This window comes from Mytilus galloprovincialis, chromosome 2 (genome assembly GCF_965363235.1).
Source record: "Mytilus galloprovincialis chromosome 2, xbMytGall1.hap1.1, whole genome shotgun sequence".
Taxonomy (NCBI): Eukaryota; Metazoa; Mollusca; class Bivalvia; order Mytilida; family Mytilidae; genus Mytilus; species Mytilus galloprovincialis.
In genome coordinates this window covers 83726444-83739300 of record NC_134839.1, presented here as the reverse complement: position 1 = coordinate 83739300, position 12857 = coordinate 83726444, and the positions used below count along the sequence as shown (strand labels likewise).

The 12857-nt window shown below is 31.6% G+C and overlaps 1 protein-coding gene across 1 annotated transcript in view; it reads right to left on the bottom strand.

Annotated features, from left to right (window-relative positions):
- LOC143062563 (uncharacterized) overlaps positions 1–6575 on the bottom strand; it is a 56185-nt gene extending 49610 nt beyond the window's left edge. Inside the window, exons 1-6 of the mRNA XM_076234227.1 lie at positions 6156–6575; positions 4382–4569; positions 2954–3029; positions 2511–2601; positions 1605–1798; positions 100–267 (exon numbers count right to left, since the gene is read on the bottom strand). Of these exons, the coding sequence (XP_076090342.1) occupies positions 100–267; positions 1605–1798; positions 2511–2601; positions 2954–3029; positions 4382–4569; positions 6156–6543 (1105 nt within the window). The 5' untranslated portion in view covers positions 6544–6575. The remainder of the gene's footprint in view (positions 1–99; positions 268–1604; positions 1799–2510; positions 2602–2953; positions 3030–4381; positions 4570–6155) is intronic.
- Between the last annotated feature and the right edge of the window lie 6282 nt (positions 6576–12857).

Here is a 12857-nt window from a genome sequence, read left to right as displayed (position 1 = left end):
AAATTGACTTTGTGAGAGCCTTTTGTTTTCGAAACTTTGATTTAATTTTCTGATGGTGGTTTAAGTCGCACATACTTTAAATATGGAGTCTTAACTTACCATCTAATGAAAGCCCGAAAATATAGCTGTGACCAAGAATAACCCATGACATCGACAGAAATCGTATACCATTTATCGCTGTCAATGATCCAGCACTTTGATCAGTATTCAGAATTTTAGCTCCGTTCGTGTATATGGAAAATGCTAATAAAATTTTTCCAAAAATACCTACAAAAGAACATACAGGTGTTAAACCAATAACCAAAATGATTGTCGAATATTTATGATATAAAAAGTTATCAAAGGTACCAGGATTATAATTTAGTACGCCAGACGCGCGTTTCGTCTACATAAAACTCATCAGTGACGCTTATATCAAAATATTTATAAAGCCAAACAAGTAGAAAGTTGAAGAGCATTGAGGATCCAAAATTCTAAAAAGTTGTGCCAAATACGGCTAAGGTAATCTATGCCTGGGATAATATAAACCAATTCAATCCAAAAATTGCTTCTATACTTCAATATATATATATATAATATAAAGGTTACACCCGGCCATCGAAAGCTTCATTTTAATGAAGCCCAGGTGGTCGTGTGGTCTAGCGAGACGGCTACAGTGCAGGCGGTTTGGTGTCACGATATCTCAGCAGCATGGGTTCGAATCCCGGCGAGGGAAGAACAAACAAATTGCGAAAGCAAATTTACAGATCTAACATTGTTGTGTTGATGTTTAGACGAGTTGTATATATATATGTATATATAATTACTCTAAATTGGATAAACTGTAGTGTGTATACATTGAAAGGGATCTGCTACAGTTGGCTACATACTATTGGACTTTTACCGCTAGAAGCTTGGCGGTTGTCAGAGTGAAGTAAAACTAGTTAATCGAATTGAGAATGGGAATTGGGAACATGTCAAAGAGACAACAACCCGACCAAAGAGCAGATAACGAATCCTTCTTTATATCTCTAGGGGTATTTTAAGGGTGCATATTTGCCACTATTTAACCCCCAAGTTTATCAAGAAAATAAGAAATTGTATAATGGTATTTGTCAGTCCATATTTTATAATTTCCCTTTCATTCCATTTTCAATGTGCACATCAACTAGAGTTAAATACATATGGCAAAAAGTTTGAAATATCAGACAGGCTTTATTTTTAAATCTTGCCACATGTATTATGTGCTTTTCTTATACTAACAGGTATATAAGTATACCTAGATCAGTTTCATTCATTTCCTTTAAAAATAATCTAAATTCGTCAAATAATATTAGTTAGAGATTGTCATTGGGCAATTCTGAGAAAGGCAAAGTTTTTTAGGTTAATTTTGTGAAGTCAACCCCTTTGATTGTCTTTTCATTTTGATGAAACGGGGTTTTCCTCAGTCATGGATATTTTAAAGTCATTATTAAGATGACCACAGTAAATTTTGTAATTGTATCTAGTACAATGAATAAATATGTCATTACAAGTTTAATAACACCATATATTTACTTGCATAGCACAAGTTGTATGTTCAGTAAAGTTAACATGTCTTTATGATATTTTTTTTCCAAACTTACCTGGATCCGAAGTTTCTTCGACAATAATCTGTTTATTCTGTCCTATCAGCGGAGCTTTTTCACTGGCCTCAACAACCAAATCCCCATTGAGTTCAGAAAGCATCGCTTGTCTTTGCCACTTTGGTAGCTGAACTATTATTATATCGTAAATTGTTCCAGCAACCATGATCACAATAAAACAGGCTATGACTGCACTGAAAATATATTGTTTTAAATGATATACGTATCAGACATTTCATATAAAGCAGGATAATAATATTAGATATTGACTTTTCATTTTTAAACTCAATTAAAAAAGTCAAATAACTATTATTGTAATCTTGTCATATTGCAATATGCTTGTGGATATTATTTCATATCAGTATATTTTGAATTGAAAAATAAGCAATGTTAAGAGTTAAAAGTAGAAGTAACGGAGGCAAACAATGCAAGCAAACTAAAGAAATATTTACATTTACACTAGATTCATTGGATACATACTAATTGATAGTTAACTTTGTCTAAGAAACATATTATTTAATTAGTTGGTTTTTTTTGCTTTGAACTAGGTATGCGTAAATGCAAGTATTCTTGGATCGGTTCATTGTGTCTTTGGTGTTTTATTGGTGATTTTTATGATTTGTTCTTTGGTAGCTTGTCATTTTGTGTTTTTGAATCTGCACTGACCTTTAAATGTCTTTTAATTGATATGTTCTTGTTTTGTTCGTAGGGATCATTTTGAAGGTTGTGGTTGTATTGATATAACGATGCATTATCATATTATTATAAATTTTACCTTGTTTACACATGACAATGTTGTAATTTAAATATGCTATAGCATAATTTTGCTTATTGCAATTGACGTCTTTATCTTTATCTTATTAGTGCAAGTAACTTTTAATTTCTGGTTCATTGTTTCGTACTTACAGCACAATTATTGCTCTGGTATCATATGGTTTATTTGGATGTTTACAACTGACAACTGCTTGTGTAGAACTGTTGGATACAATGCTTATCACTGAAAGTGTAAATGGCAAAATGGTTTTACAGAACAAGAAAGTAGTTAAATCTAACTCAACAACTCTTTTTTGTTATAATATACCTTCTTTATATATATTGTCATTATTTTATTTCAGTATTTTCTTTTCAAATGATATCAGAATATATACACGTATCATGCTGCTTCAATCGCAATGATCATTAATATAATTTTTGTTACTCATTTATAATTTCTTCATTTTATCTATTTATATTATTTGTTGATTAAATATTTCTTTTCATATCTTACAATGTGATAGCAATTTTTTTTTTAAGTTGATGGTTGTTTCATAAACACATGTCAGTATGAATTGCTTGTATTTTTCACCTACCCGAGTTGATCAAATTGCTGGCATCAGTATCTGAACAGCTATCAGGTAAACACAACCCAACGCTAACTGAAGGAACCTGAAAGTAAAATAAAAATTCACGTAAACATTTAGTATTTAAAGTTCACGTAAACATTCACGTAATCATATAGTATTTGGGGTTAGTGATTTTCTACGTTTTGTTTCATATACTTACTATAACCTTAATTCTCTCCGCGCCAGAAGTCGCGTAAGGCCTCCACAGCCTTCATATACTGTTGTTTGTTAATTGATAGTTTTTCGTTATTGCCAAGCATTGTCGGGTCGTTTTCGTTATTGCCAAACATTGTCTCATATACTGTTGTTTGTTAATTGATAGTTGTTCTTTATTGCCAAGCATTGTCGGGTCGTTTTCGTTATTGCCAAACATTGTCTCATATACTGTTGTTTGTTAATTGATAGTTGTTCGTTATTGTCAAGCATTGTCGGGTTGTTTTCGTTATTGCCAAACATTGTCTCATATACTGTTGTTTGTTAATTGATAGTTTTTCGTTATTGCCAAGCATTGTCGGGTCGTTTTCGTTATTGCCAAACATTGTCTCATATACTGTTGTTTGTTAATTGATAGTTGTTCGTTATTGCCAAGCATTGTCGGGTTGTTTTCGTTATTGCCAAACATTGTCTCATATACTGGTGTTTGTTAATTGATAGTTGTTCGTTATTGCCAAGCATTGTCGGGTCGTTTTCGTTATTGCCAAACATTGTCTCATATACTGTTGTTTGTTAATTGATAGTTGTTCGTTATTGTCAAGCATTGTCGGGTTGTTTTCGTTATTGCCAAGCATTGTCGGGTCGTTTTCGTTATTGCCAAGCATTGTCGGGTCGTTTTCGTTATTGCCAAACATTGTCTCATATACTGTTGTTTGTTAATTGATAGTTGTTCGTTATTGCCAAGCATTGTCGGGTTGTTTTCGTTATTGCCAAACATTGTCTCATATACTGTTGTTTGTTTATTGATAGTTTTTCGTTATTGCCAAGCATTGTCGGGTCGTTTTCGTTATTGTCAAGCATTGTCGGGTCGTTTTCGTTATTGCCAAGCATTGTTGGGTCGTTTTCGTTTGGATTATGATTATCCATTTGGTAACGTTCACCTCTCTTTTGTTTTAATATATCAAAAGTAATTCAACACACTCAATAAATTTATAAGATACAATAACATCTTTTGAACATTGAGATTGAAGTGACAGTACTTACGAAGAAAACATGGGAAGTTGAATTCGTTTTAACAGCAGACTGGCTATACAGACCTTGAGTACTTACAGGAGACAACATGGTTGGTTGAACTGGTTTTAACGGTGAACTGACAATGAGGGGTTGAGTACTTACAGGAGAAAACATGGTTGGTTGAATTTCTTGTAACGGTAAACTGGCCATAATACCTTGAGTACTTACAGGAGAAAACATGGTTGGTGGAATTTTTAACGGTAGACTGGCTATACAGTACTGTCCACTGATACTGTATGATGTTTTGTTGATACTAACAGCAGCAGCTTGGATTGAGAGACATTCATCATAATCCCCGAGCCATATAAGTCCTCCTCCGAGTATATCGGCAGGTGGTTTCCCTGCAGCATCAATCACTGTAAACATAGGTAAACATGGAGTAGTGTTTCTTCAATAAACTTGATAACAAAACGAGAGAATATGAAATTCCGGCCTGTATTTCTAATTGTTTGAAGGCTTTTATTATTAATTTAGACTTAGATATAAAGCACAATTCACATTCACCCTTTCAATGTTGTGGTCACTCACTATATACTTAACATATATATACACTAACCACCCTTTCAATGTTGTGGTCACTCACTATATACTTAACATATATATACACTAACTCTAGTGTACAGATTCATGTATGTACTATTAAATTTTATGTAGAATCAAAGATTATGAACTTTATCCTAATTCATTTCTTAAGAATAATATATAGTGTCATTTCGTGTGCATAATTTTGTGAAAGTTTATAAGTAAGTACTAACTTTTTGCACATACTATCAGTCTTGTGTCGCAAGATCGTCAATAACTTGCCAGATAAAGTATCTACTTACAAAAGTATTTGATTCAACCTAACATATTTAGTTTGAATAAAATTAGTATTAATGAAGCCAAACATAATGGGTAACATTCTGTTTATATTATTCCGCTTTAACTACATTGTAATTTCCCGTAATATAGTTAAATAGAGGGCATTTGTGAGTACATCATGAACTCAACATCACCTCACTTTATCATTAGGATATATAATATCAGATAAGTTGTTTATTCACAAATCATCAAGTCATATTTGATAGTGGGAGTGGACATTAAACTGATCCAAATGAAATACTTGTATTGAGAAAATAACTTCAAGATTTTAAGGAGTGACCTCAAAACGCTTCTGTCCATTATCGAAAGAAAAACATAAAGTTTTGTCAGTTGAGAACATCTTGACAGTTTGTTTAGGTTTCTTCGACAGGGTAATGAGATCCTGCTCCACAAATGGCATCCTTCTTGGTACTCATATGAGTACAAACCCGGTTATAAGTTTAACTAGGTCGTTCACATTGGGGGATGGGGAACTTTTTGTTAGAATGCGTAATTCACCTAAATATTTTTAATAACAAATTTATTTTTGTCCAGTAGCTGAAAAGTGGTAACATATTCTTTTTGTGAGCTTTAGACAGAAAACATTATCTTATTTTACTGTTCAAAAGTCCTTTTCAAATTTGGCCCTTGAAACGTTTCGAAAGTATAATAGGTGTAACAGAGTAGATGACATCTTACTGACATACATACCAATATTTGAATTTCTATCATACATTGGAACTTACCCGTGTGGGCGATAAAAAAGGGAATGTCTCTAGATATAAAGTTCCGGCGACAACTAGACATATATATATATATATATTCTTTAGAGAGAGTCCACTAAGGATCTTGTATGGACTTCTACACATAACAAACAAAAAAGTCGAATGAAAACATCCATTTGAAATATTAGTTGATTTATCACATATTTTGTCCGCCAAGTAAATTATGCTCTCACCCAGAGAAAATATCGTTTAGACTGAATCAAGTTTTTTTGTTGTAAATTCCTTATTAAAATCTGGCGCAAATAATATAAACTGGTGGGAAAAGAACTGCAGCCATTTAAGAAGAATTAGTATTTTAATTAGTTATAATTACTTACTTCTTAAGGCCCATTGCTGTTTGTCAGCCAATCCTTGGATTATACCTTTGACATGATTGATGCATATGTTGGACACGGGCAGCGATGGAGGCAATGTGGTCGAGGCTGGAGATTCTGTATCTGTTGTTAAATCAGATGTTACGTTTTCAACAGGAAAACTTTCACGAGATCGAAAAGGATTTTGCTCGCTGATGAGATTTCTGAGATTTGTGCTTACAGCAAGTAAATCTGTTATTTTAGAAAGTGTATTAGGGTTTTTATTAATAAAACCGTTTAACTTATGTAAGTTTTGTACATCATGCATTAATGACATGTATCCTTTATTGTCATTTAATGGTTCTATTGGCATCCATACGGCAGAGAATGCTAACATAAATAATAGAAACATATTGAATAATAATATCCAGTTTAATTAATGAAATATTGCATTAATGAATTATTCTTTAGTTTTAGTTTTATATCATATTCATATCATTCATTTGTTTAAACAGTATGATAATTATTGTATATCACTCATGAATCATACATCTATTTCATAACATCATGAATTATCATGTGATCAAAAGGTTGAATATATAGGAATGATGACGAAAGAAATTTATTTAAACCCAATTTCACTCATTACGGTAGAATACGGAAGTATGTGTAACCTACTTGACCTTGAAGATATAACCGTCGTCTTAACAATACATTTATTACTTGCAATATTTTCGACAATTTCATAACCTTGCAGTATTATTGTTCCATAAAAGTCATTTTGTAGAACTACGGGCAGGGAATTTATAATTGTTCCTTTTTATTTCAAGTTTGCTTGTTTAGTCTGTATTGTGTTTTTCTTACTTCTAATGTGTTGCCCTTAAAATTTCAGACGAATAAAACATAACATTTTGTTTTCATTTTTTTTAACGGCACTTGGTATATACCTCCGTTGGTGGACTATCAGTCGCCGAGGGTATAATGAGCTTAGTAGTCATTTCTTCGATTATAACATGATACATAACAAAACTTTTTTTAAAGTTGTCTGGAAATAAGTTTTGAAATTGTAAAGAAACTAAGATTTCAACTCCCTCAGGCAAGGCAAAGTTGACTATAGTGGGATTTAACTATTTTTGAAAGTCCTTTTTAGTTATACCTGTAGCTTTCAACTGTTTCGGTTCTAACACATCCTTAGATTTTGAAAATGAATATCTTGGGTTGGTAAGTATGGCGTGTCAAATGTTTCAATATTCACAAAAAAATAAAACATATGTTCATACAGTTAAATGTATATGCATAAAACATAAATAATTGTTCATAAATCAAATATTTGTTAATAAAAACAAATCATTGTTCATAAAAAAATATATGTTCATAAAAGTAATATAATGGTTCATAACAGTAAAATGTATGTTCATAAATTAAAAAAATTGTTCATAAATTAAAAAAATTGTTCATAAAAGTAAGATAATTGTTCATAAAAGTAAAATATATGTTCATAAATTAAAATAATTGTTCATAAAAGTAAGATAATTGTACATAAAATATATGTTCTAAAAAGTTTATAAAATTAGAATAATTGTTCATGAAACTGAGTAAAATATTTGTTCATAAAAGTAAAACAATTGTTCATAAAAGTAAATTGTTCATAAAAGTAAAACAATTGTTCATAAAAGTAAATTGTTCATAAAAGTAAAATAATTGTTCATAAAAGTAAAATGTACGTTTATAAATCAAAATAATTGTTCGTAAAAGTAAGATAATACTCTGAAACCTGACCGGACTTCCGATTGGACAAGATATAAAAAAGAAGATGTGGTATGATTGCCAATGAGACAACTATCCACAAAAGACCAAAATGACAGAGACATTAATAACTATAGGTCACCGTACGGCCTTCAACAATGAGCAAAGCCCATACCGCATAGTCAGCTATAAAAGGCCCCGATAAGACAATGTAAAACAAGGACTGAGAAAATTATGGGGGGAAAGTTGCCAAATGTACTAGCATTAGGCTCTCCTTCTGTGTGACCAACTGAGGGAATTTTTGGAGCACTGGAATTAGATGAATGATAATAAATATAGAGGTCTATAAAAAGGACCAATCAACAAATTTGATATATATACCGAATGTTTAAAATAGACGGTACTGCACATGCAGATAAGGAAAAAAGGGGGAAAATATATGGGTTTTTTTTATACTATTTAATTTTATTTCTAGTAATTTGAAGATTATTTACATATTTGCAAGATCATATAAAAACACATAAAAAAATGTTAGGAGAATTCCTGAAGACGATATCAAGTTTCCATAATTGAAAATAATTATTTGATAAAACTATTTCTTACAGTAAAAACGAATTTATCAAATATTGAATAATCGAGTACGGATTGTCCCGGATTTGACGTTTTTTTCATAACAGAATTATATACTTTAAGTCGACCGGGATCACTGAAACAAGTTCACACCCCGGACTGATCTTAATGTATTACGCGAAGAATGTTATGTAAGCCCGAACTAAAGAGTACACGAAATAAATACACATCAACAAATGTAACTGTAACTTTTATAACATGTATAAATATATGTTTGGAAGACAACTCCAGTAAAAAGAAACTAAAATAACTTCAAATATGTAGTACAACTGTACCCATCAGTAATGCCACAAAATAACTGTGTACCGGGGAAATCCCTACTGATATGACAACCGGAGAAATAAAGAGCAGACTAGTAACACAGACATATATGCTACTATCGTGCCTGTGAATGCAGTATAGTATAATACAATAAAGCTTAAACAAATGCGTGTGTGGTGGGAGGGATATAAAAAAGAAGAATTGGTATGGTTTCCTTTGAGACAACTCTTCACAAGAAACCAAATGACACAGAAATTAACAACTATACATCACCGTACGGTACGGCCTTCAACAACGAGCAAAGCTAATACTGCAAAGCAATCTATAAAAGACCTTGAAATGACAAATGTTAAAAAATTGAAACGAGAAAACTAATAGGCGTGTGACATTTTTCAAAAAGACGCCTAGTTAACGACTTTAATTCACCACCTAACATACAACTATATTATATAGCATTCGAAAGCTTATTACCTGTACTTTCTGATTTGTCCGATCGTCAATAATTCGTACGGTGCAATTTTCGTCAAATCAAGGTCAAAGGTTAAAATTAAATATTCCAAAATTTTGCCAGCATTTTACAAAATGCCATTTTCTGGTACTTGTATGGATTTTTATTTCTAAAAATGGCCTAAACCTTATGAATTCAAATTACCATATCCAAATCAAATGCAAACTTAAATGTTGATTGAACTTTATTATCAGAAAATTGCATTTATAAAAAAATCCAAAAATGATAAAAATTGCAATAAAATCTAAATATTTTCTGAAGTTTGAATATTTGAATGTCAAGAATACAATAGATTTATCGTTTATAGGCCGAGGAAATTCTAAACTGCAACTAATATGATAGAGGTCAACATGCAGCCTTCTAATGACGCTTTTGCAGTTGCTCTTAAAACACCATCTGAAAATGTGGATCATTTGCTTTTATTGGCTGAATAATATTGCCAATATCGGCAGATAATGATCAAGCATAATTTAAAAAGGGGGTAATGGAAGAACAAAAATTGTATATTGAAGACCTATTGGTGACCTTCTTGTCTGTTATATGGTCGGGGTTTTGTCTCTTTGACTTTGACACGTTCCCCATTTCCATTTTCAATTTTCTATTTGGAAACAGATGTAACGAAGTTTATTCTCGTTCAATGTTCGAATGCAAACTGTTTGTACCATGCGCTTTTCAATATCAAATCCGGCGAATTTCTTTTAATATTAGACTATTATTATATACTTTACTAGTTATTTTATCAAATTTAACTGAAAATTAATAATTGAGATTCATTAAAATCAAATACCCTTCCTGAGCAACTGTAATCACCATACTGATTTATGTAGTGTTCGCACATTTCGGTATAGTGTTTTAAGAATTTTTGTGTCCGTCCTACTTTTCGCCTTGGTCATGCTGTCATTTGTTTGCTTTTTCGACTATAGTTTGAGACTGTCTCCTTGCCATTTCCTTTTTTCACAAAAGAAAAGAAAACCATAATGTTCAAAGCTGAGCGAAACAAAAACAGTATAACTGAAAACTCAGATATTGATGCAAAATATAAAAAAGTAAAACAACAAAATTTACCGAACTCCAAGTGAAAATTAAAACGGCAAGTCTCTTATAAAAATGACAAAACAAAATCCTTTTAACACATCAACTTTAAGTGGAAAACAAGGAAACCACAGAAACACTGAAGTTCGACAATAAAAAAAAAATAACGACAATGCATAGACACGAATTACTAGATAACAACTGCAACTGGATAAATACAACCCCGATTATCATTTCTCACAACTGTATTGATAGTTTAGAATAAAATAACTCCATTTAACCATATTTATTCTTAATGTACATATACTATCTTTAGGTTAATATGCCAGTATGCTTAACAGATGATCTACTAAAATAGTGCTATTTTTTCTAAATGCCTTAAAATATTGTGTGGCACATCTACATTATTTTAATGCAAAATCATGGCCAATTAAATTTGAAATAAATGTGGTTCAAATGCTTTTACATTTCTGTTTCTATTAAGCAATATTACTTGTAACATTTAGCTGAAATAAATATCAATATAAAAACTGCTCTGTTTTGTAAATAAACTCATCATAGATACCAGGACTAAATTTTGTATATACGCCAAACGCGCGTTTCGTCTACAAAAGACTCATCAGAGACGCTCGAATCCAAAAAAGTTAAAAAGGCCAAATAAAGTACGAAGTTGAAGAGCATTAAGGACCAAAATTCCTACAAGTTATGCCAAATACAGCTAAGGTAATCTATGCCTGAGGTAGAAAAGCCTTAATATTTCAAATTTTCAAAGTTTTGTTAACAGTTAATTTATAATTATGAACATATCAATGATAACTCAAGTCAACACAGAAGTGCTGACTACTGGGAAAACACCCTTAACACTAAATAAAGTATGTTGTTTGATTTTATGGTAAATAACGGTTATATCACAGACAAAATTTTGGTTTTCATGCATTTTTGCCATTTTCAATGGAATTTCTGAAAAACAGCCTTATTTATAAAAAATCCGACATTAATTTTCATCAGTTACTATTAACATCTGTTCTAACAGAATTCCATATGTCCATACAAAATATTATTATTCAGAAGACAGAATATGCAAAAATGTCGACATCTTGTAACATAAGTTGTCTGTCCTTGACCTTTCGTTGTGATTTGATGGAAACTGACCATACGAATTGTTGACAACCGGGCAAAAAAGATAGTACAGAGGTTACAACATGCTTTCGAATGAAATATGAATTAGCCGTTTGTTAGGTGGGTGTATCAAATATTAATTTTATGGTTAATGTCACTCGTCTATAACGGACTAATCTATTTACAAAATAATGAACGAAAAAACAAATATGTAACACAGCAACAAACGACAAACACTAAATTACAGGCTTCCGACTTGGCACAGACACATACAGAATTTGGCGGGGTTAAACATGTTTGACGGGCGTCCATGCGTTCTTTAACATTTGCCAGGGGTGCAACAGCACAACACAAAAACAAAATTTACAAAACAATAAACGAATATGATATACGGAAACAAAAGCAACCACTGAATTACAGGCTACTGACATGGGACAGGCACATATAGAATGTTGCCGGGTCAAACATGTTAGCGGTCCCCCACACCTGGGACATAATACAGATATTCTAAGAGAATATGTAGTTACTTTTTTTACACATATTCATTTCAAGCTTCGGTTGCAAGGTTTAACAGAAATCAAGACTCTTTGTTAACACTATACATCGAACCTGGTGACCATAGTAAAAAAGAACCGATCAATTTACTCAACCTCACAGTGATTCAAGTCGAGATAAACAATTATTCATACTCGTACGGTTATTTGATTTTGTCAACTTTTGACATCGTGTATGTTTTATGATATACATTTTTTTTCAACGTATTACATATGTTGGTTTTTTTTCCGATATATATTCTGAACCCCAAAAAAAGATTTATGATCACGAGGTCATATATATTAACCAAAGGTCAAGTTATAAGCAGCAGAAAGACTAACAAGTGATAAAATATCATTCCGTTCTTTGAATTTTGGATCTTTGCTAAACAGCAAACAAGTTGAGTCTTTTACCATGAAAGGTATGTACATGAAATTAAACCGGCCATTTTCAACCGTTTTAATGATAATAATATTCACTGAAATTACAAGTGTAAACGCCGAATTTGCATGTACATGTATGATGATATGAATAAGTGATTTCAGGGTTTCAGTAAATTATATTTGTATTGTTACCTTTAATTACATTTTATTGTTTTGCAAAAGGTGTGTTTAAGTCAATAGTTAAGTGTAAATATGATATAAATCATGCATATATAGTGCGCATAAAGTTGATACAGTGTCTGTGTGTTCTGGTCAACACTTGTTGTTTATTAAAAGTGCAGAATTATTAGATTTCTGAGGATATTAGTTTTACTGACTAACTATGGTCGAGGCAATAACATGTTTTAAAATATGCATGCAAAATCAAACTTCGTATGTGGCATTATACAAGGTGGTATAAATAACAAATAAAAATCCTGTGCCTGTTAATCTTATTTTTATTTACTAGACAGA